The following is a 25954-nucleotide window of genomic DNA, read 5'->3' on the forward strand; positions in this document are numbered from 1 at the left end:
ATGATTCTGTCACTTTTTCGTACTTAACATTTAGGACTTCACTTACAGTATGAATCTGACCTAGCATGTGTTTAATCATCTCTAGTGTTAATAAAACTAGGAGAAAACCTATGTTGTGAGACGGCAGGATGAGAGCAATCATGCTTAATACAGGAGTCGTGTGTGCAAGATGCTGTTTTAGGGCAGAAGATGGACTTAATGATCTCAAGGACCTTTTCCAGGACTGTGAATCATACCATTCAAAAAGATGAGTAAAATTAGAGTTCTTTTCAGTCTTTCGGGTGCACTGTAATGTTATTTCCCATCAACAAGGCTGCCAGTAACTGACAGGCTTTCGTTGTTGTGAATCTGCATGTAGGGCACCCTTATCCTACAATATAACTGTTGCCAATAGACTATCATTGTGGGGAAGAGGTGTTGGGGATTTTCTTGGCTTCAAGCTATGAGCCTCCCCAACCCAGGCAGCCAGCGGAAGCACTTCAGGAAGCAGTGCAAGTGTTGCTGCTTTTATGCCAGAGAGGGAGCTCTGCTTGTTACCTTTCTGGAGAGGACTGTTGGTGTAGATGTTCTGAGGCAGGGGAGGGGAGGACTGGATGTGTTAGGGACACGATCCACCAGATCCAAAGCCCTTTGTTCCCCTGACACACCTGCAGAACTCTATGCCAGGGGTGGTGTAGGTAATGAGAGGAAGCAGCTGCCTTCTCCATTTCTCATTCTGGATGGTGGGCAGAAATGCAAGGTACAGTCATGGGGAAAAGAAAGTACACCTGTGATGGTAACATAGGAGAGTGCTGGAGGTGAAATAGTTAAACAGGTTACCCAATCAGAACCCAGGGGGTGGAGTCAGAGGGACTATAAAACCAGCTCTGGGAGGGGCGTAAGGGGAAAGTTCATTGGGAGTTGGGTGGTTGGTTGGAGTGGGAGTGAATTGGGATAGAGTCTGTGGGTAGGTTGAGTTCGTGTAGCGAAATAAGCTGAGTCAGGAACAGTGAAATAAGCTGAGTCAGGAACAGTTAGGGGAAGACAAGTAAATATCTGAGAGGTGGTTTAGCTAGTGAGAGCAGGTAGCAGAAGATATAGGTCTGGATAGGCATCCCATGATTGTAATTGACTGATACCGTTTATGAAACCACACGCTTGTTAAACTGCAATAAATAAACAAACAGAAGTTTATGTTCCAATTTAAACCTGACTGAACTCAGTATTGTACCAGGTAGGGCCTGGGTGGTGGCAGCGAGAAATAAAGTGGTGGCACAGGGATCAATAGATGGTGAAACGTCCGGTGACCCTGTGTGAGCGCCAGACCTTCTTTGAATTTCATGATTTTACATACCGTATTGGCCTGAAAATAAGCTGCACTCAGATGAACAACAACATGACATATTACACTGTGTTGTGGTTTATTTAACAAAAAAGCGAGAGCCAAAAATGGAGAAGCCATGTGTGAAAAACTAGGTACACCCTTACTGCTTGGCTCTACTATTCAGTTACAGCTCCATGGTCTCTGCTGCCTGGTAAGCCTGATTCATGTAAAATGGTGCCTAATTCTCCAGAATGGGTTTAGTAACTGAATGGGGAAACCAAGCAAAGGCCCAGCGCCCTAACCCATTATAGAGCCACCACTGCTCATGAATTAAGTGTGAGGGAGAGGCTAGCAGCTGCCCCAACCTGGTGGGTTCTGGCAAATGGTTTGGTATCCTCCAGGCCTGAAAACAACGCTGTAGTTTGTGGAAGATGTGTAACCTCTATACTGAGCCTCTGGAGTTTCGTCCATATTTTTAACTGGAAAAATAAGTGTCTATGCGAGTGTGCGTGTGTTTTATTCCCGCCATCTAACTTTAACACACATTCAATCACGAGTACACGCTTATATTTATTAGACAGCAACATTTCAGTACATTATTGGTCCTCCAACTCCTGGATAATAAAGGTCCTCCAACTCCTGGATAATAAAGCCGTTTGATCATTTGCTGACATAAAAGTTGCAGCATGTTCTCTGGTTGAAACAGATCATTACAAAGCTGGCAAACGGGGTAAGTAAAACCGAGAGGTCTGTTGGTGAATATAGATGACAATCACGATCTGCATGTCGCCACCTGGTAAGTCAATAAACTGGAGAATTTTACCACATTTCTGTAGTTAATCAGAAACCTGGGGAAGCCGGAAAATTCTCATTGTTTGATAGGATAATTGGCTTGCCAAACACATGTGCTGTGGTAAATTATCATATAGAAAATTGCAATTGGCATATTTTCAAGACAAACCCCCAACTACGAAAGCTTCTGTAGGCATTCTGTTAGGCAATGAAAGGCTGGCAAATCTTTTTAACCTCTGGAGTTTGGATTCAAGAGACACAATTCACACAAATGGACCAACATAGTTACTTGTCGGCAACTAAAATACAGTAGCATATAGAGAAGAAAAAGCAATTATCAGGACTGATACTGTCTCCTTTTCCTAACGCGATTACATTTCAGAGTTGCCTTATGTCTTCACCATTGTGGAGGAAGAAGCTTGAAAGCAGGTGAGCTGCAGCTGCATGCTACTCTTGAATATATTCAGTAGCTCTTCTAGCAACCTGTTCGAAAGGAAAATGCTTTTAAGGTTTCGACTGGCTTGCGCAGTATTTTGGTCATGAACAGAACCAACAAACTTCATACACAGGGGGAATTAAGGCAGAAACAGAACTACATTGTGCCACAAATTGCTGCCCATGGGCTCCTTTGGAGTATGAGATATAAAATTAATAGTAAAGAACGCAGTGCATTGCATACACACATATAAGATTATGTCTAATCTGCTATGTATGCATACTAGGAGTGCTAGTTTAGTTTCATGGGACACACACACACAATTTTCTCGGTGGGAGGAAGACTCATAGCAAGGTTCAATGACCTGTTTTCTGATGTGTTCACAATAAAACGGAACCCTCCCCCATAGTATAGTATAACCATAGTATAACCCATGGTTTGAAACTTGGGCAAAATGGCCACTTTTTCTGGGTTCTTAAATAGTGTTCTTGATTCTTACACTGAAGTGAATCACAATGAGTGGTGCAGACCCTGTGTCCTCCAGATATTGATGGACTCCAACTCCTATCAGCCCTAAGCTGATAGGTCAGGGATGATGGGAACTGTGGTCCATTTGGAATGCCACATATTCCCCATTCCTGTCATAGAACTTATGTCTTGTTTTGCAGGCTCACAGATCTTTTTAGCATGTGTGTGTGTGTTTGAAGTTGCAACAGCTTGAGGAAATTCAGACAGACAATGGGATTAGCCTACATAACCTCACTGTGTGGCACAACCAGAAACTGAAACCCTGTTGTTTGGGCTCCTTTCTCTTTGATTGCAATGTTTACTCATTAGTTAAATCAAAGATTCAATAAACATTCTCAGATTGCCAGATACCTATGATAAAGCCAAGCCTTTAGGTGGTAAGCATAATTTGTGTGCGTGTGCATGCACACTTGTGTGTGCATTTTTTAAAGGATCAGTAAAACCCTCAAAACTCTAGGAAAGAAAAGGGAAGAAACCACATAATTTTGTATTTAAAAAAAGGTTGAGCTAGTCGTTAGGCAGCCACCACCAATTTCCTTTTGAAAAAAACGCAGCATTTAATAGCGGCAGTAAATTCCACAGCTGTATAATCTGTGCCAGGGCCAGCAAGGAAAAGACATAAACATGTCAGTATCTACTTCCTCAATAACACCCTGCAGGAACAGGTATTAGCAGGGCAGCCACACACAGGCAAATACTTAATAAGTCAATATTAAATATAATATGTCACTGGCAACATGAACAGGTCTAAATCATTCCATAAATGTGAATTCATTACAAGAAGTGTGCAGCGAGCTTGCAGATGCAACAGCAGTGTATGAGGGCAAATAATAAGGAAGAGGGAATATAACCCTTAAGTTTGCCAGCTGCGTTCTGGAAGAAACTCAAGCGTTTTTGTATGCCAATTGCTGCTCGAAGTTCAGCACTGAAGCTGCTGGAGGCAAACCAAATCCCAAACTTACATCTGGAAATGTAAGTGTGTTGACCTCCCAGCATCTAAAAGGAAACTTCCCTCTTGGCATCACTTGGGCGGAACGGGAAAATTTAAAAAGATACAGGCTTTTTGGTGGCAGTTTGGTTAAGTGGACAGGATGTCATGTTTGGATGTGGGAAGGACAAGATCATATTCCTGATACTGCTTGTGTGGTGCTGAACTAAATTAGCAGGTCAGGAGTGGCGGATGTTAAGCCTGAGGCCCAAATGTAGCTCTCCAGGCCTCCAGTTTCTCCACCTCTGCCTTCAACTAAGTTGCCCCACAGATTGCATTCAAAGACAAACGGCATCACGATAGTATTGAATGTGTGTGCAGAAGAGGGTAATAAGAGAGACATCACCACTTTAACCACCAGCAAGGTGGTTACTTCTTGGACTAACCTTATGAAATATCAATTATCATCATGGAACATTTTAACCATCCTACTGTTCATAGAACACATTTTCTAACTTATGAACTTACTTTTTATCTCCACCACTTGACAGCTGTGGCAAGGCTTCCAAAGCTTGCTTAAAGCTTGAGCTGTAACATTAAAACACACACTGATTGTATCTCAGATCTACAATGACCTTTTTATCCCCAACCTATAGCCATGCTTTAAGTATAGACTCATTTTTTGATTATGCAGGTTATATAGTTATGAATTTCCACAATACAAGCATTTACCCTCTAAAATTAACACCACAATAAAATGCCTCAATTTACAACACTTTCCAGCATGTAGCTAGCATTCAGTGCACATGTACAAATGCAGACGTGTACATGCATGCGAGTGCATTTTGCTCCATGAAAAGAAGCTTAAAACTTTAGCCGTTTCCCGCTCCCTGTTTCATTTGTTATTTTGTTTATGAAGCCATTTCTCTATTTGCTTTGAAAACTAGCTGCGCTCTATGAATTCCTCCACATCTATTCCTTTTAATAAATGACAGACTATTATTATTATTTTAATAACATGCAGGGGTCCTTCACAGAAAGAACCAGGAAGGCGCTATGTTAAGGCTCCTGCTTTCATGGGAGAGAAGAGTTCATAACAGTTGCACCCAACTGGTCAAAACAAATGAACGCACAGGCTCTCTCGTTCCTGTTCTTGATGGATGTGTGGGAAAGGGAGCCTAATAGGAACCATACTGCCGACTGTTTCAGCTAATGCCAAGTAATTTTTAATCTCTGCTAGACATTTGTAGAGCAGGGTAAAAGGTAACACACTTTCAAAATTATACAAAACTCAGCTACGAACAGTCTATGTGCGTTGCTTGAAACTAGAGCCCTTAGCACAGTGTAATTTGTGGTTCTGCTACAGAAGAGGAGCAGCTGCCTGGAGAAGAAACTTCAATTCCAGGAACTCTACCTAACCAACAAGACCTCACAATTGGTTCAAAATTGCAGTTCCCATTGCTTTGCTAATGTGTGGTAGCAATCAATGAAAAAGAAAAGGAATGATAGAGCCCAGCTAGAGCCTAACTCCTCTGGACCGAGAGCATCTGTGTAATCTCTAAATGAACCGGATGACTGGGGAGCCCTTGGTTGGGAGTTCTCAAAAATCTTGCCTGGCTCATGTGGCCAGGGGGAACCTCTCCCCAACGGTGATGTCATTGCTTCAAGAAGCCTGTCTGCTACCCAGGAAGAGGCTCAATCCTTGTTGGTAGTGTGCAGTGTGGTGTAGTGGTTAAGAGCAGTAGACTCGTAATCTGGGGAACTGGGTTCGCGTCTCCGCTCCTCCACATGCAGCTGCTGGGTGACCTTGGGCCAGTCACACTTCTTTGAAGTCTCTCAGCCTCACTCACCTCACAGTGTTTGTTGTGGGAGAGGAAGGGAAAGGAGAATGTTAGCCGCTTTGAGACTCCTTAAGGTAAAGGGTAAAGGGACCCGTGACCATTAGGTCCAGTCGTAACCGACTCTGGGGTTGCGGTGCTCATCTCGCTTTATTGGCCGAGGGAGCCGGCGTACAGCTTCCGGGTCATGTGGCCAGCATGACTAAGCCGCTTCTGGCAAACCAGAGCAGCGCACGGAAATGGCGTTTACCTTCCCACTGGTAGTGATAAAGCGGGATATCAAATCCAAACTCTTCTATGCTACTCAGGAGGTGAGAACACAACAGCATCGGCTCCTTTTACCTTTGTGCACATTTGCCAAACATCTGACTTTTGCACTTACTTGCTTTCAGATGTGAGGAACACAGCCACTGCATCTCTCAGTGCACAGATTTCAAGCCGGGCCTAAAGGACATAAATGTTCAAACGTAAAGCCAGTGTATTTATAGCTTCAGAATCTGATTTCACAAGGTTTGGCTGCATAAGCAAAACAATGTTGTTGCTGGTGCAGCAGGAGGAGGCAAAAAGTTAAGAGAACTTCACCGAAAATTTGTTTCCTGTGCTGGAAACATCAGTCCTGAAACAGCTGTAAAGACAATAGGAGATCTGGGAAGTTCTGGAAATGAATTAAACCAAATCTGACTATCAGGAAAAGTTCGCAAATATAGTTTCTTAAAGTTCGCTACCCCTGCCCTGTAAATGTAAAGTAAAAGCCCTGGAAAGTGCTTGCATTTATTCTTACCAGGGAGGTTCTGACCTCTTCATATACAGTGCCACCAAAGAGGAAGGAAGTGCAAAAGGGTGAAGTCTGTCAATATGCATCTTGTTCTCTCCCCCCCCCCCCCACTTTCTGGCTGCTGAACAGTAGCAACAACAAAAGGCTCCCCTCCACCCCTTCACATTCAGTGGTTTTAAGAAGTTCATTTATGTCAGCCTTATGTCACCCTCTAGATGTTTTTGGACTACAACTCCCATCATCCCTGACCATCACTGGCTGAGACCGGCTGTTGTAGTCCAGCACATCAGAAGAGCACTAGGTTGGGGAAGGATGAAGGGATAAATGGTCATTTATATACGTATAGTAGGTACATGCCAGTGGTGGGCGGGGCCAGAGTCAAAAGTGGGTGGGATCTTGCAGGGTCCTCTTTCATATCCAAACCATGTGTAATGTAATTACAAAAGGTGACAAACTGTGGTGCGCATAAGCGCTTACTGTTAAACTAAAAGTACCAGCAAATACCACACTGCTATATTCTTCCAGCTAGATATTCTAGTTCTATTGGAGCCCATGAAGTAAGAAGGAGGTTGGCTTCTCTATCTCCTCCACAACTTGTGATACGCTATTAAAAATATGTAAATTCCTAACTTCCTGTGAGCGAATCAAGAAAACTGAGCTCTGGCTAAATGAATCCAAATTGTTTTTTTCTCTACAATTTTTTTAATTGATTTTCAACATTTATCACAAAAATAACATAACAAAGCACACAACAAAGAAAAACACACCGCACTACAACAAACTACCATATTTTTCACCCTATAGGACACACCGGCCCATAGGACGCACCTAGTTTTTTGGGGGGGAAATCAAGGGGAGAAAATTTATTTCCCCCCCAGGTTTGCGCAGCCATCCCCAAGCTAGAAGAGGGAGACAGAGCGCTCCGTCTCCCTCTTCTGCCTTCAGGGACAGCCTCTCTAGCCTCCGTGGGGCAGCGGCTTCTCCCGCTGTCCCCCGAGCTTGTGGGGCTGGTGATGGGGAGAAGCAAGCTTGCTTCTCCCCCCCCCGCCAGCCTCCAGTTCAGGCCCGGGAATAGCGGGGTGGCGCCGCTCCGACTCCCCGCTGTCCCCCGAGCTTGTGGGCTGCAGGCTGTTGCCCGCAAGCCTTGTGAGCCCGCGAGACCTCCCGCAGGGCTTGCAAGGCTTGCGGATAGCTTCCTGAAGCCTGGAGAGTGAGAGGGGTTGGTGTGCACCGACCCCTCTCGCTCTCCAGGCTTCAGCGAAAGCCTGCATTCGCCCCATAGGACACACACACATTTCCCCTTCATTTTTGGAGGGGAAAATGTACGTCCTATAGGGCGAAAAATACGGTAAATATGCACAAAAAGGAATATCTCTTCAAATATCCAACTCTCATCACAGTGATAACTGACTTCCTCGAGTCCCTTCTAACTGAATTTCATTATATCTCCTGTATAACAGTTCTCCAAGTTCATATTTCTAATAAAATTAACTCCTTTCATTTACTAACCTCTTCTCCTTTATTGATATTCTAATCCTTAATATTTACCATCACGTATTCTTATTCTACCCCTAGGCCTATTTGTTACTTCCAAAAATTTTCTATTTATATTATATCACAATATTTAGCTAAATATTCTTTGAATTTCACAAATGAATCCAAATTGCTAGAGAGCAAAATTTGATCATAGAAAGAGTTCCATCTCCCCAGGCAGTCTGACATGGTTTGATACACTTAGAAAAACAATAATTTGCACGTCACAATGCAGTAACTCTGTGTGGGTGTCAGACACACCAATACTTCTTCAGAAATGAATCTACAGCACCCTTCCATCCTGGAGACTACACTTGATCATTTTTGCATTGACTTGCTCATTGCAGGCTTCTAAGACATGTCTATTTACATGTACTGCAAATGTGCATTCATTTCATAGCAGTTTAACTGAAATGGCTACTTCGAATTAATTTTTGGAATTCCCAACTGGTGGGGATGTGAAGATGTCTAGGTGAGATTCCTGTATCTGTGCAGGGGCTGGAGGCTGCCCACACCTCCTCAAACTCCTGACCTTTCCACCTAGCAAGAAAAGGTCTTAAAGGAGTGGTGTGTGTTCAGCTGCACACAGTTAGCCTGTGGTTAATCTGTGGTTGCAAATCAAGCAGGGTTTCAGATTGCGAAAAGGACTGTAACCATGTTCAGCTAAATGCACTTACAATAGGGCTGCCGTATTTCGAGAAGTAAAAATTCTGAACACAAAAATCCTGACATTTTGCCGATTTCCCGAAATTCCCCCAGATGCTAATTCCGTCATTGGAATCCCAGACATGTCCGGGAAAATCTGGACGTATGGCAACCCCAACTTACAACCTCCTTCTGAACTTCTTGCTCAATGCAGGTTGGTTGGGGGTAGAGGGAGTGCCCCCTCCATGAATACAATATACAAACATCTGAACAGGACTTAACTGTGTTAAAAAAGCTACATTTGCCCGCCACTCGTAGAATTCAGTTACCTGCAAAGCACCATTTCTGCTGAAGGATGAAACACACTGCATTAGCCTGCTAAGTTCTTCGGCGACTGCTTCGACAATCCTCGACAGCACTCGGGGTACGAGCTCTTTAGAGATGGCAAATACCTGCAGATTTCAAATTAAAATACAGTGGTACATCGCAAGACGAATGCCTCGTAAGACGAAAAACTCGCAAGACGAAAGAGTTTTTCATTTTTTGAGTTGCTTCGCAAGACGGATTTCTCTATGGGCTTGCTTCGCAAGACGGAAACGTCTTGCAAGTTTGTTTCCTTTGTCTTGCAAGTTTGTTTCCTTTTTCTTGAAACCGTGCATTCAGGGGGTGCAGTTGCGACTTGACAACTCATAGCACGCGGTGTGGTAGCCTTTTTTGAGGTTTTTGAAGACTTTGGTGATTTTTGAAGCTTTTCTAAAATCCGTGCTTCGCAAGACGAAAAAAATCGCAAGACGAAAAAACTCACAGAACGAATTAATTTCGTCTTGCGAGGTACCACTGTAATACAACCGAAATCTCAAAAGCTGGAATTGCTTTTTCCCTCCGAAGGCCTTGTCAGCATTAAGACCTTTTTTCCTGTCTAAAGGTGGCCCCATGTTTGGATGGGACTCAATCGCATAGTGGCAAATTTGTGTTGCATGATTATAGCTGCTTGGGAGGTCTTGCGCAACAAACCAACTTCCCCAAAAGACTTCTTTTTTTTGCTGTAAGGAAAGTGATGGAGAAATGCCCTGAAAGTGTGGGATTAACCCTTGCTTTGACACCGCACCATCCAACTTCCGCACAAATAAGAAGGAATGCTTGTTAAATTGTCATTGGCATCTGGTCTCCCTGCAAACAAGTTGGGATAAATGCTCAATGAACAGGTCATGTAGAAGCAGCCTAATACCTGCTGACCATTAGTGATCCAAAATAGGTATTTAAAAAAGCAAAGTAAGTGAGCACTTGTAAAGACCAGTGTCATGCCAGTCTCAAAAAGGAGTGCTCCTATTCTAACCAGATCAGGTCTTCCTCTTCTGCCTCTCTCTAAAATATGGTTGAAGTACTATTGGCAAAGCCCACCAAAGGCCAGGGCCTGCTCACAAGTCACAAACTGAATACCAACAGAGCATAGTCCAGGCTAATATTTATTTGGAACAATTTTCTGGCACTGAAAAAGGCCTGCTTTTCTTGAACTTCCAGTTCCACTGATATGTTTTGGTTTAAACACATCGACACTCATCATAGATAGTCTGAAAGAGCCTTACCTCGGCATGCACAGCAATGATGTGAACTAAGGCTTCCTTCAGATAGTTCCTGACACCTGTAATTAAAAAAAATAAATTATGACAAAATAGTTGGTGATTTTCATTCTGTTACGCTGAAATATCACTTGACATGCCAAGCAGGCCTCTTTATCCTATAACAGGTACAACGTTGACTACGATACCAGCATACAGAAAATGAAAACTTCTCCCAACCACACCACTAAAATCTATTTCCTTTTTGAAAGTGAAATGGAGAAAGGCACATTTCCTTACACAAAAGGTTAAAGAAGCCAGAAGTTCCTATTCTCGTCTGGCATCCCTTGTTCCCTCCTCTTCAAAATAGCATCAAGGGGTGGTTGTTGTTGCTTTTTTGGTCATTCTTTCAAATACTATTCAATAAAAGGCAGCTTTCAACTGCGATTGTCTTACTAAATAGATCTTGCTATTATTAAAGAGAAATATGAGCTTGGAAAACAGGATTGCAGAAATCACTGGCAATAACAACCATCTCATTTCTATGCTGGTGGCTTCAAATGTAACTCATGACAAAGGCGGAGCAGACAACTGCGATCAAACAGCCCAAAAAGCTTGTGGCACTAAGCACAGTGAAATCAAGCTAAAAAGAAAGGCCATGAAATTTTCAGCATTTATTTTAACAGAACCAATATTTTACTTGTTACCAATAAATATAAAGAAAAAGCTTATAAACCACTTTGAGCTTTCTAAAGACAGGCAATCCATTTTATAAGTAAATAAAATATTGAAACAGACGGAACGTTTCAACAGGAAGAGTGTGTGTTAACATAGTAAATATATTTATTCACATTTGCTTATACCGTGCATATATTTCTGTCCCTCTGTTGTGAATATTTTAAACTGAGTTTGGTGAAATGCATTGAGAGCGCATGGGTTTGTTTAGCATTCAAATTGTTCTTTACAATGGAGGGAGATAAGCCAAGTTTAGAATGAGAAAAATAAAACGTGCTACAATAACGTCAGTGATGGCTTATAAATAGAACGGAAATATATTATTCTGGGGAAAGCAGAAACTAAGATGAACTGTGAATCAGTTAGTCTTTAATTACAGTCATATGACCTGTTCAAATACAGAGAATAATTGACAAGGAAGAGAAGCAAGAATATTGTACTATTTGTTCCATTTAGGTAACACAGTCAACTAGCTGCTCTAGACATGAACTTAGTAATATATAGGACCTTCTCTGATAAACATTTCATAACCAGTCTTTCATCTGGTTGTCTGAGTAAACTAAATCAAAATAAAAAAAGATGAAATATATTTTTAAGAGCCGAAATCACTGGTGCAACAATGGTCGGAGCCACACCCTGAGAGACCCCAACTTCTTCTTCTTCTTTGGCGATCACTCGTAGCTGAGTAAGATTGTCTTCCATAAACACGGTTTTAGCAATGAGTCCATAAGTGACTGTGGAGGCCAATTCTGGACCCACACGTCCTTCCACAGTGGGGACATTGGTTTCCGGGCGGGAGTTGATCACGGTGTGTGCCTTCCTCTTAGCACGTTTCTCCCTTGTGTTCTGAGTTCGAGTGTCTTCAAAGTCCATGGCACCTTTGGTGAAGGCTGTTCTCCAACTGGAGCGCTCGCAGGCCAGTGTTTCCCAGTTGTTGGTGTTTATACTACATTTTTAAAGATTTGCTTTGAGACAGTCTTTAAATTTCTTTTGCTGACCACCAGCATTACGCTTTCCATTTTTAAGTTCAGAATAGAGTAGTTGCTTTGGAAGACGATAATCAGGCATCCGCACAACATGACCAGTCCAACAAAGCTGATGTTGAAGAATCATTACTTCAATACTGGTGATCTTTGCTTCATCCAGTACACTGATATTAATTGGCCTATCTTCCCAAGTGATGTGTAAGATTTTTCAGAGACACCATTGATGGAATCTTTCAAGAAGTTGGAGATGGCGTTTGGTCCATGTTTCACAAGCATACAGTAAGGTTGGTAGTACAATAGCTTTGTAAACAAGCATTTTGGTTTCCTTGCGAATGTCCCGGTCCTCAAACACTCTGCACTTCAGAGCAGTAGAAAACAACAGGCCTGTCTTCAGCACCCAGCTTGGCACAAGCATGCTGCACCCAATGGGTCTGATGCCAGGCTCAGACAGCATCCTTTCTGCCTTTTTATTTTAAAAAGCATTTTATATGCTGGAGGCTCCTGACTGCACAAACACATAGTTACAGGTGCTCATTATATTATCTTTAACTGCAACAAAACCTATTGTTTAACCATGGTAAAGAAACCCCAATGTACTCCCATAGGCACAATGGTACAGTACTATGATTTAAGCTAAGCCTGGAAGACCATTTTGTACTGATAAATAACTAAGAAATGAGTAAAAATCTGAAGTAGGCTCCACAGAATAGTTGTAGGAACAAAATCACATTGCATAAAAGGCTGGAAGTTTTATTATTTGAAGTGAGTGCCTGGTTAGGGCACAGAGAAGGAATGCTCTCTCAAGTTTTGTGTTCTTCGCTGTGCTCTGAGGTATCAGAAATGGGTTATTGGGTGAGACGGATTTATGTTAGAAGGTTAATTAAAGTTTCTCTTGCAGCCCCCATCCGAAGCATGGGACTATTGGAGGCAGTCTGGGAGTGTAAGAACTTTTCCTCTAATAATTCCAGCAAATTACCACCTTCAAATGCCAAAACACATCTAACAGAAACCTGGGATGAATTCAAAGAGGGCATGAACTTCAAACGCTATAACGCCCTCCAGAACAAAGAGCGCAAAGAACGGAGTTAAATGCTGCCAAGAGAGCAGGAAAAGCAAGAATTCTTTTTCAACTCAATTTCCCTGTATGTTAAGCTCTTTGAGGTTTGCCCAGTCTGAAGATATGATGAACAACGCTGGCTGAATTAGGAAGTGCAACCGGCACTTCCCTTTGACAAGAGATCCGTAGTTTACCCACACATCCAAGACCAAAACCCCTCAAACCACTTTGAAAAGTGAAATAGCACTGCTTGCCAATTTGCAAAAGACCTATGTTTTATTCAAACGCACTGAGTTATGGGTGCTTCAAGAGCAGAAGAGCCCTTTCTGCATTCACTATCCTAGTCTGGTTGGGAGCTGTGTGCTGGCACGTACAGCTTCTGAAGGGAAAAATAAAAACCTTCTCCAATTCTCTTTCAACTAGCCTCAGGTATAAACTCCAGAAGCCTGGTTCACTTTGTGGCCTTCTGTACCCAGTCCATGGCATGAGCGTTACCATACCCTCCAACATTTCTCTGAGGAAAGTCTATGTCAAATTTGTGTGGTCCAAATCTGTCTCATATATACAGCTCATGAAATGCACATCATACATGTGGCAGGGTGTGATTTTTTTTTTTAGCACCACCCATAAAACTGGAATACCACACTGCTGGGAGCACAAAGACCCCATGAGCTGGGGAAGATGGGTTCCAAGCGGAAGTCCCTTCCAGAGCTGAAATGGAGGAGGAAAGTGAGAGGGTTTTTTGTGGCATCACAGTACCTCTTAAGGTACTTCCTGTGGTCCATATTATTGTCACACTACTCTTCATGGCCCTAAGAGCTCTAAAGCCATCTTGTCAATTTCATGTGATGGCTTACTTCTTACAGGTGGAGGCCTGCCAAATTTGATAAGTTGTGTGAGGAATGCAGCACCAAGTTGCCCCTAGGTATGGCCTTCAGATGGAGTGCTTCTTTCTTTGCCATTTCCCCAGTTCAGTGAAGAGGAGCAGTGATCACATTATGCTGTGAAAATGAGTCTTTCCATTCCCCGCCCACAACGAAAGAAAAGAAGAAAATAAACGGAGGTGGAGGCAACACACCTTAAGGTGCAGAAAGGGTGCTATTTCCTCAGAGTAGACCCCATGGAGATGAATGAAGATGACTAAGATCAAATTCAACAGATTTGTTCTGAGTAAAACATAGTTGAATACCACTCCCAATTAATGTGCAGGTCAGTGTAAAAACCTGTGACTATTGTGCTATGTGACATGGGCTTTTATCAAGTCTTCCTAACTGCCTTAAAAGAAAAGGAAGCCTTGTAAATCAAGTGGGTTTTTTTGGTCAGTCGGTGATGAACAAGGTATTTCTGATGAAGGTGCAAGTTATAAAAACCATAACCTTCTAAATGCAAAGACAGACATAGGCAGCAGATCTGATGTCATGGTATTTGACAGAACTGTCCCCACCCACATGCCTTCTGACTCGTTTAGCAGAAGGTAGAAGTCTGACTGGGAAATTCCCCAGGGACACACAAAATAGACTGCTGTATTCGACTGAGTAGGAAAATGGATGAGATAGAGAGAGAAGGGGGGAAAACACACCTGATTCTTCACTAAGATACCACACTACTGGCTGGGCAGGTTGCATAGCATTACACTAGAATGGTCCTGTAGGTTCAGGCTAACGTTCAACTATCCAGAACCCTTTTCTCAACCAGCCAGCCTCCTGATCCAGCCACAAGCAAAAATGAACTATTCATATGCAGCTTTTAGCAAAATCAAATTAAATCCCAACATTTGAAAGAACAGCCCTGCAGGATCAAATCAATGCCCACCTCACCCAGCATCCTGTTCCCACAGCGGCCAAGGAGATGTCTATGGGATGTCTGCAGGCAGGACCTGAGTACAACAGCATTCTCCTCTGCCATCGGCACTGTATGGCTGTGCTGACTTTCTGGGTCTCCCAGTCTAGCATTTATTATTTGTAGACATCAGGGCCATGACCCGGGCTGACCCGGGGAACAACTGACCTGACCCAGATCTGGCCATAAATCAATTTTGGGTGCAGAGCTAATGCTCTGTTGTTTTTTAAAGGGTGTTTTATTTAAAAAATGATTTACTCCTGCTTGGAGCTGGCCTGTAGCCAGCATGACTGCATGCTCCATGGCTTTGCAAGAATCTTCCTTGCGGAGGAATACATGCAGTAATTCTACATTGACTATTGAAGAGGAACAGCAGGAGTTCTCTGAAATATATACAAAGACAGAGCAGCAGCTCTTTCTAAACCACACTGGGATGTGGTGGTAAGGGTGCATGGGCTTCAACAAGGTCACGTTTCCAGGGGCATTCAGTCTTGCCTGGTGGGGACTGAAGGCAGGATCTGCCCCAGGACCGTATCTTTCACTGCAATGCTGAGCAAAGGCAAAAGAGAATAGACTACTCCAAAGAACGCTTGAAGGATGACCCTGATCATGTCAGTGACTGTGCAATCATTCTAGCTTCAGCCAGCTGCTAGAAAATTGCAATGTGCAGGTCTTCCCTGCACAATGGGGACACAAAATAGCCCTCACTAAACAGTTCCCCATGCCTGGGACACCCTTGCAAATTCGTGGCACTCTAGCCAACCAATGCTGGATCAGCCAAGGATTAAGGAGGAAGTTGGAGAAATGCCTCTAAACACGCATTGAAAGGATGAAAGGATACTGAATGCTCAAGTGCACTTCAGCATTTAACAAATAATAATAATAATAATAATAATAATAATAATAATAATAATAATAATTTTTATTTATACCCCACCATCTCCAGCCAAGGCCGGGCTCAGAGCGGCTTACAAGCAATAATAAAAACAAGTTAAATGATTACAACTTAAAAACAAAATTAAAAATACAACATTAAAATACTGAAACATTAAAATATTAAAATGTAGCCTCATCGCAGGAGGAGAAGGAAAAGAAAAAAGAAAGAGAGGGAGGGAATCAAATTGGCTCCAAGCCAAAGGCCAGGCGGAACAACTCTGTCTTACAGGCCCTGCGGAAAGAAATCAGATCCTGCAGGGCCCTGGTCTCATGAAGCAGAGCGTTCCACCAGACCGGAGCCAGAGTTGAAAAGGCCCTGGCTCTGGTTGAAGCCAATCTAACTTCCTTAGGGCCCGGGACCACTAGGGTGTTGCTATTTATGGACCTTGAGGCTCTCCGTGGGGCATACCGGGAGAGGCAGTCCCGTAGGTACGAGGGTCCTAGGCCGTGAAGGGCTTTAAAGGTCAAAAGCAGCACCTTAAATCTGATCCTGTACTCCACCGGGAGCCAGTGCAGCTTGTAAAGCACTGGGTGAATATGGGGTGCTGATTCAAATCCATAGTAATGATTGTGAGAACAGGGACCAAGCATGTTCCAACCAAGTAAAGAGTAAGAGCATGTGATTTTCTGAAGTGTCAACAATTTCAACTGGTACAGCCTCTGGAAGTCAAAGAGGAAGCACTTTGTCAAATCTGAGGCTGTGATACTAACCTCACTGACGTCTTCGGCTGAAAGACCGCACTATAAAACCTTAAAAGGGTTTCTTTAAATTTCTTGGAAAATGGAACAATCAAAATCGGGATTTTATGAATATGCCAATTATTTGTAAACTGGTGCCACATGAATAAAACTAATAATTGCAATGTAAGGCCACTGCCTTCCATGCTCACAGACCCTTGATTATAAATTTGTTCCTCTTCAAGAGAATAAACTTTCCAAGAGCAAAGGAAAAAACAGATTTAGAGTGGCCATGTTTAGGTTGACCCTGACTGTAATTTAGAACCTGAACAACATGCACAGAAATCCAGAATGAAGAGGTTACAGTTTGCTTAAAACATTTACTGGAAGCGAATGGTGATCATCTGCATGAGGAAGGAAGTATTTTCTTCTATGAGCCATTTCCTGCTTTTAATGGAAACATTCCTCCACTGATCATAGCAGGATCTCAAGATGCTCTGCATCACTTTGCTTTGATATCATAGTAGCTAGAAAAATAAAATGTGAACATGTAGGCCAGCTCTGGAAAGTCTTTGGAGGGACTACCCACCACTTTAATCACATTTCCTGTTTTTAACTCCTTAATTCTAACGTAGTTGTAGCCTGACAAAAATAACTTGAAGAAAACAGTTGCTATAAATACCCTAGGGTTCTTTTCTCTCTCCTTGCTTTGAGCTTTTTTTAAAAAAGGGAGTTTTCATTGCTCTCCTGAAAGCAGAAAGGTACCTACTTTGCACAAAAAGCTACCTAGTTCCAGCAGAGTTCCCAAACCCCCAGACCACCCATCACAAAGTTCTGGATGGTCCTCCGACAGGAAATGTAGGGAAAGCCAGTAAAAACCAACTTCCCGCTTCTGCCAGCACAAGTTCTGTGGGAGGAATTTTACCCACACACATAGGGTAACACTCTGATTTTGTGAGCACAAGCAACATTTCAATAGCAGGAATTGCTTTCTCAAGTAGACACCCAAGTGCAAACCATATGAGAGATGCAGGTTGCTGGCTGACTTCTACCTCTGGCTAAGCCACTGGCATGGTTTAATCTGGGAATGGGTGCAAGAGGAGCTGGAGGACCCATCTCTCTTGATATGCACCTCTATGGAAGATGCAAAGAGCTTAACTATGCCTCTTTCCCCCAATCTGGAGACTCTATTCAATTTTTTAAATGCTATCAGCAGTCTTCATTGGTCTGAAAGACACAAACTAAGTTACTTAAATATCTACTTTACAACACCACTCTATAAGCAGAGAGTGCTTATTCATAAACATATCAGTAATAGGTACATCTTAATTTAAACCCACTTTTTATTTAAAAAAAGGTGCCACCCACCAAAACAAAACAAAAAATAATGCTTTAGTGTTTGGGCATTTAATCCACTATTTCTTTTTATGAATATAAACCATCCTCTGGGTGCAAGGTGTTATTTTCTCCAAACCCTCCCATCACTATGATTTTATAAAAAATTATATGAAAATCTTCAATACACAAACTAGCTGAAAAGTGATAGGCGCTTATAAATCCATAAAGCTGTTAGCTGTTGCCATAATAATAACCTGTCATAGCCTTTACAAGATGAAATGACAGCAATTTTGCAAATGAAGAATGGGCTTAGAGATATGCAATGTTTATGAATTTAGTTTGGTTGTCACTCAAACATTATGAATATTACTTTTTAGAAAAATAAGAAAATGAATCCATTGATCTGAAAAAGGACTTCATCTGGGGGAAAATGCCTGGAATGTGATGGAGATTACAGAAGCCTAATTCTCTCTGAAATACTTGTCTTCTCCTTGCATGGCCATAAAAATGCCAAAACCTTTGATGAGAGACAAGGGCGATAGTGCATTGGGTTTGGGGCAAAAAATTTGGAAAATTCAATATAGGCAGCCAAGTCAGAATAGCTGGCTAACTGGGCAACCATTCTGTCCCTTTTATTGTGTTACGAGTTGTCTCTGAAAAATGAGAATCCTCAAGCAGCCTAGGTTTTCATCTGTTACATAACAACACCACCATTATCCATCCTTCAACCTAAGGTCCCAGAACAAGTTAGAATTAAAACAGCAACATTAAAAACAGTTTAAGACAAATCACCATTGCAAAAGTAGGGCGGGTCTTAAAAATATACATCTCAAGTGCCAAAGACCAGAGTAAAGAGGTAAACCCAAAACAGTAAAGTGAAGTTGCCAGACGCACTTCTGTCGGGAGTTCCACAACTTAGGCACTCCCCAGAGAATGCCCTTCCTGCAGCCAATCAGAAGCCGCAATTTGGTTTACGAACGTTTTGGAAGTCAAACGGACTTCCGTAACGGATTCTGTTTGACTTCCAAGGTATGACTGTTCTTGATTCTGACCAAACTAAGCCTCCAAGAAGTATACACATTGAGGATACACTTTCCGAGTTAATGCTAAATACATTATTTCTGGTAAATGAGCCACCACAGCTGCTAGATAAGGGTCAGCAAACTTTTTCAGCATGGGACTGGCCCACTGACCCTCAGATCTTGTGGGGGGCCGAACTATATTTTTTTTTTGGGGGGGGGATGAACGAATTCCTATGCCCCACAAATAACCCAGAGATGCATTTTAAATAAAAGCACACATCTACTCATGTAAAAACACCAGGCAGGCCCCACAAATAACCCAGAGATGCATTTTAAATAAAAGCACACATTCTACTCATGTAAAAACACCCAGAGATGTATTTTAAATAAAAGGACACATTCTACTCATGTAAAAACACGCTGATTCCCAGACCGTCCACGGGCTGGATTGAGAAGGTGATTGGGCTGGATCTGGCCCCCAGGCCTTAGTTTGCCTACCCATGCACTAGAGGATTGTGAGAATTTGTGTCTCAGGGTATTTAGACATGTCTACCCATGTACTATCTGAAACCAAAGCGGCACATTAGTTGCCCAATGTGAAATATATTTGGCATTATTTTCAGCTCTCTCACCCCACTAAAAAATATAACTTGGGGTTCAAGGTTACCCGTGTGCCAATAATAATACTAATTTCTGTTACAATCAGGTTCCAGAACTTGTGTACACAGTTACATCTGCCAGTATGTTCCTTGTACCTTACAAGCTTACTAGCATAAGGGGGAAATAGCTACTACAATTTGTGGTAGTCAGATCAGGGTTAAAAAACCTGTGGTGGACCACTTTCAAATTAATCTTCCTAACATTAGCAGACATAGACCCAAAGGGGCAACTGGACCAAGGAGTTCAAGCTGGCATGCCACACATGGTTCCTCGCCTCTCTTTTATTCTCACAACAACCCAGTCAAGCAGGTTAGGCCAGTCACTATCTCTCAGCCTAATGTCACCCAGTGAGGCTCCTAATTGACTTGAACCCTGGTCTTCCCAGTACTAGCTCAAACCACACTGCTGCACTGGATGCTATGATTCAGAACAGACAGAAGGAAACACTTATTCATATAGGGCATAATTAAACTATGACATTTCCTACCACACCAGGTAGTGAGGGTCACCCAACTTAGACAGTCTTAAAAGAGTATTGCAGGAATTTGTGGGGGGATAAGATCATCAATGGTTACTGGTCCAGGATCAGAGGAGGAGGCCTCTGAATGCTAGTTGCTCAGAAGCAATCATTGGTGAGGGCTATTCCTCTCATGCCCTGGGGTTCTCATAGGCATCTTGATGGCCACTGTGAAAAACTGGATGCTTCATTTGTTCCTTTGTAACAAAATCACTAAGACCAAATACATGCTACCGCTGCTGAACATTCAGGACTATTTATCATCCGGGGGGGGGGGGGAGGACCCAACATAAATGTTAAAAGATCAGTTACTGGTACAGGAAAAGAAGTGGGTTAATTAAAAACCAGCGGGTTTCTAGGTATTAGGTGCATAGAGGTATTTCAAACCAGAATGAAGGTTTGGACATCCCAAAATCTGAACAAACATGAATTAGGGATATTTTTTTAAGGTGGACTTTTTAAACCACTTAGAATTTCTGCAAACTGCCTACAGATTTGCTCATAATCTCATGGTATATACCTGTTGTGAAATAAAGTAATACAGACAGTGCCAAGGATACTGTTTGTGCTGATGTAATTGTGAATTCCATATGCACAATGTCAAACACTCTGCCACTGCATGCAAAGTATACAGTGCAAGAGACACGTATACAGTATGAGTATATGTCAAATCTCTATTTACTCTTCTATCTCAGAAAAGCAATGGGATGATCATGGAAGCCAGGAATACATGTAAGCAAATACATGTACATACTTGCTGCATAAGAGGCTGCACTACAAGCACAAATGGAATATATATGTGCCCAATAGATTGTCCCACACAGAAAGGACGTATGTGGTGTGTGGGAATCACAGAAATTCAACTGCAGTGGCTCAATCTCAAGAGTGCACACATGTATTTCCAGTCCAAAGGGGATTGTCTGCATGGAATCACATGTGTAAGGAATCTCAGGGAAGAGAGAACTGGGCCATGGGAGCTTGTGTGTGAACTGATCCTCTTGTTCTGTGTGCATTACTGGGTTCAGTTATTTACAGCACAATCCTAATCAGGTATACCCAGGTTTACTATTGAATTAAATGAGGCTTACTCCCAGGTAAGTAGGATTAGGATTGCAGCCTCAGTTTTTGCAGTCAGATTGTAACACCCATCCTTGTCTCAAGACTGCTGCATGCATTAAAGTCTGCACAAACATTGGCAGCCTATTAAGATCTCATTATGCATGTTCAGATATTATACTTCCTGAAAAGAATGTCATCTCTCAATGTGTTTGAAGATTTTAATAGCGAGCCCAATGAGATGCAAACAATTAATTAAATGCCACAAGGTAATAAGACAAAACTGCAGTTTAGAAGGCTTGAACTGGCAAACTTTGATAAAAATGGGATACTTTTACACACTATGTGCTACATGGTTTCTAAGTAGCTTCCTATTTACTCCACTCAGAGGGAAACTACAAAACTTTCCTAGTACACACCTTTAAATGTTTTTAGCAGTTCACGCTTCATTTTCTACTTCCAAAGAATCATCATCAAAATGAACCATAATCTTATATACTTGGGAGAGTGGCAGAATGGAAAGTGATTTGTTTTTTTAGTGTGAGCTATGGCACTCAGCTCAAAATTCAACATTTGGAACTTATCTAACCTTATGAATGAAGTAAAGAACTGGAAAGCTGAAGATTTTTCACAGTTCAAAGTTAAGGGTTTAATAATTCTGAATCACTCCAAGCTACAGAACAAGTCCAGAGCTCTAATCTCATCCAAACATTAATAAAATTGTGAAGTGTTTCATTAAATTGAAATTGCTAAGCAGAGTGTAGAGAAATTTTAAAATAATGAAATGTTTGCTATTACAATGGCCCTGCTATACTGGTTAATGGATCATTCGATCTCCCAATATTACAGCTTGGCTCCAGACTAAGGTTTACATTCAATTCACCAGCCAAGGTTTTTTTAAACCTAAAACTCCACCAAAAAAATTATGGATCGAAAAACATTATGTTGAAAGCTACTAAAGTCACGTGTTGGGAGGAAAACCCCCAAAACAAACCAAATTCTTTTCCTGTTGCCCACCAATAAACAGTTTTCATAGTTTAACTTACTGGTGAACCCAACTCTGTAAACTGAAGAGTGCCTGACAATACTCTGATGTAGTAAAGGAGTTCACTGCTATGATTGTGCTTCAATACAAAGATTCAAACAGTTCATTTTATTTCTTTATTTATGGGGGAAAATGTCAAGCTTAGCAGTCACTTCAAGGTAGCCCATCCAGGAAAAAAAGTAATTGCCTACAGGTAAATTGTTAATTTTATTTATTTGCATTTATATCTCACCTCTGCTTCCCAGAAGTCCAGGGTGCTATTGTCTCTGGTCAATCAGGTTTTGCAGCTGTGCAATACTCCCCCCTCTGCTGCAAAATCTTTTTGACTCAACTTGTCTGCAGGTCTTCAGATTCTGTGCACCATAATCATCACACAAGCTGGGAGGTGGGGAGGGGAAGAGCTGCATGGACTATTAGGTAAAAAGGTAAAGGTAAAGGACCCCTGGATTGTTAAGTCCAGTCAAAGGCGACTATGGGGTTGTGGCGCTCATCTCACTTTTAGGCCGAGGGAGCCGGCGTTTGTCCACAGACAGCTTTCCGGGTCATGTAGCCAGCACAACTAAACCGCTACTGGCGCACGGAGGACCATGACGAGTGCCAGAGCGCACGGAAATGCCGTTTACCTTCCCATCGCAGTGGTACCTATTTATCTACTTGCACTGGCATGCTTTTGAACTGCTAGGTTGGCAGGAGCTGGGACAGAGCAACAGGAGCTCACCTCGTCGCAGTGATTCAAATCGCCGACCTTCTGATTGTCAAGCCCATGAGGCTCAGTGGTTTAGACCACAGTGCCACCCACGTCCCTACTATTATTCTATCTGGCAGGGTGGAAAGCAATGAGAAAATATGGGGGCCAAGATCGCACAGGGGAAGTCTATGATACTGGATCTGACCCGTACATTTTATTCTTTTCATTCCATACCACCCTTTCGAATTATATACCCAACACAAGGAATCTAACAAAGGGACAATATGAATGGACTCTCTGTCCTTCCTATGGCAAAATGACTGGTATTGATGAACCGGAAGATTTGTACAAACTTGCTACACATGAACAAGTTGCATACAAACACAGATTTGCCATGGACAAATTTAACAATATTTGGAATTCATTTTTATAAATACCATATTAGGTTAAGGTCTGGTTAGCTACAGTAACAATTTCCCCTCTTTTTTTGGTACACAATATCTTTTTCTGTTTTGTTTTCTTCATGGGTACTATTTCTTGTTTCTTCTTTTTGTGTCTTTTCTTACTCTGTGCATTTGTAATTTTGTACTTTTTGTTTTTCAATAAAGAATATAAAATAAAATAAAAACCATGGTGAAGTGTTTAGTTAATACCTGGAAGGTAACTGTACATCCCTGGGCCCATGCAACTGCCTGTTAATAAAAGCAAGGGTTATATATTTACACAACATTTTAAATCTTAAATAGAAGGGTTTAAACAACCAGTATTATATTAGCACACATAATGAAAGAAGGAACATAAGTTCGAAATAAACATGACCTCAAAATGAAAGAATATTACATTCTGACTTCTTTTCTTACTCATCACCTCTGAAAAAATTCTGAGTTATGGTGGTTAAGCCTAGTATATTTTTTGTGCACAGGGGACTGCCATATGACCATAATTTCACCATCTTTGCCCACTATTGATCCTGGATATTGAGAAACTGTTGAGATGGCAGTGCAGTGGAGCTTGGTTTGGGAGAAAGCAATGCCCCTTGCACTACAAGCATATTCATATGATTTGTGAGACTTCATAGTGAAGCATTGTGTTCCTTTCTATGGGTGCTAGGGTTGCTTGGCCCCATGCCATTAGCAAGCTGCACATGCAATGGTATAGTTATGCCACTGCTCTGTGCACCCCTGAGCCACCAGGACTCATACTGACTGGCTGGCCCTAAGCAGAATCAGTGCCAAATGGATCTGAGCAGAAGGACTTGTTCTTAGGTTCCTCCTCACCTACAACTGTTTCAACCATTTATGGTTCCGTCTCTCTTGTGGATACAGCACCAAACCCATGTGGCCTTGGGCAAGTCACCAGTTATCATGTTCTCAGTCTGCAAAATGAAAATTATAATGGCATACCACATACATAGGGATGCTGGGATGGCAAAACTTGTGCAAATTTTAAGTTGCTTTTGAAGTGTTTTCCTCTTGCTGTGATTTCTGATGCTCGCCCTCGCTTTCTCTGCTGCTGCATTCCCTTGCCCCCATCCCAGCCTCTCTCCATTGCATGGCTTTTTCAGTCCTTTGCCTCCCGCCTCCTGTCTGGATCCCCACCCTGTACCCTCCTCCCCTCCTCTGGACCCTCTTCCTTTCCTTCCCTCTTTCCCTCTGCCAGGATCCATCTCCTTCTTCCATTCTCTGCCTTTCTCTGCTTTCCAGACTCCACCCTCCCTCTGAGGGCTTCCACAGAGCATTGGAAAAGCAGTGCCAGGGCTGCAGAAGCATCGAAGAGCCCTTACACTGCTTTCTCAAAATCAGGCAGGCTATGGGAAGGTGGCAGGGTCTACCCCCCCCCTCAAAAATGCAAAAAAGAAACCCTCAACAACTCTGTCTGGATTTTCACTTTTAGAAATATGGCAACCCTACACAATTCTATATTAACGGGATTAAATCCTGCTCTCCTGTCCACTGAAATCTTATCAGTGGAAAGGTGCAAGGGGTACCCTTTTAAGGATGAGATTTGGTGGCAATGAAAGCTCAAATGCCCAGTAAACCCAATTTAAATGACAGGTACAGGAGTTGTAAAGTTCAGGGTATCCTGTTGTGTCAAGTTTCTAAAACAAAGTGTTGGCTCAGTGACAGGCACTAAACCATCCATCCTGCCATCCCTTGCCTAGCAGCTCTGGGTATGTTGCCTGACAGAGCAAAACTGCATATTATTCAAGGATGACTGCAATGCGTTCTACATGGGGCTACCTTGTAGAAGGTAACTTGGAAACTACGATTAAACTAGAATGCAGCTGCTAGACTGTATTTTTGTTGAAAGCTGCCCAGAGTGGCTGGGGCGACCCACTCAGAAGGATGGGGTATACAAACCAACCAACCAACCAACCAACCAACATTATTATTTCTGATTCTAAATCTCTTGGTAACAGTTAGAGCAACGGTGGCATGTCACTGGAAGTCGATGACCATACCAATGTGTGCATAAGGGACTCTGGGACAAACATCACCATGGAGAACAAACTTGCTCATCAATTTTTTTATGAAAAAGGTGACACAAATCAGATCCTACTGGATTAACTAGGACGACTCTGCTAGGGCAACTGATCAGCTGCCATTTGGCTCCTTCTCTCCCTCAACTGCATCCATCCTCACCTCTCTGAACCATTTGCAATCAAGCTGGTTATTCCTACACAACTTAAAGGATTGATGCCAGTTTCCAAGTTTCTCTCTTTTGTCTCCATTACTTTTTCCTTTGGGGGTCTTCACTTTTAGACTGAAAACCAGAGGGCAGGGACAGTCTTGTTCTTAATCTGCTCACAGTGCTTAGTAATTATAGGCAAGTGAGAAATAACAACTCCTTATCACAGATCACAAATTTACTATTGGAATGAACTCATCTTACAACTTACTGAAATATTCACATAAGTCTGTCCAAGAACTCCTGCTAACCGTATGACAACTTTCACCCCTATTGTTCTGTCCTCCCTTTTGCTTTCCAGTATGTTGATTCCCTCGATACCTGATTGCATCTGATTTTGTATACTGATCTGAAAACTGTCTATAAGTAAAA

General features: G+C 42.3%; 1 protein-coding gene across 3 annotated transcripts in view; it reads right to left on the bottom strand.

Annotated features, from left to right (window-relative positions):
- Positions 1-1930: 1930 nt before the first annotated feature.
- EXOC2 (exocyst complex component 2) overlaps positions 1931-25954 on the bottom strand; it is an 83108-nt gene continuing 59084 nt past the window's right edge. For 2 of the 3 annotated variants that reach the window (XM_081872994.1, XM_081872993.1), the window contains exons 24-28: positions 10365-10420; positions 9108-9230; positions 6208-6269; positions 4516-4575; positions 1931-2578 (exon numbers count right to left, since the gene is read on the bottom strand). In XM_081872994.1, the coding sequence (XP_081729120.1) occupies positions 2485-2578; positions 4516-4575; positions 6208-6269; positions 9108-9230; positions 10365-10420 (395 nt within the window). In that variant the 3' untranslated portion in view covers positions 1931-2484. Of the gene's footprint in view, positions 2579-4515; positions 4576-6207; positions 6270-9107; positions 9231-10364; positions 10421-23478; positions 23587-25793; positions 25943-25954 lie in introns of those variants that run through there. The other variant, XM_081872995.1, reaches the window with a different exon arrangement.

This window comes from Podarcis erhardii (genome assembly GCF_964252035.2).
Source record: "Podarcis erhardii genome assembly, chromosome: 8".
In the NCBI taxonomy this organism is placed as follows: domain Eukaryota; kingdom Metazoa; phylum Chordata; class Lepidosauria; order Squamata; family Lacertidae; genus Podarcis; species Podarcis erhardii.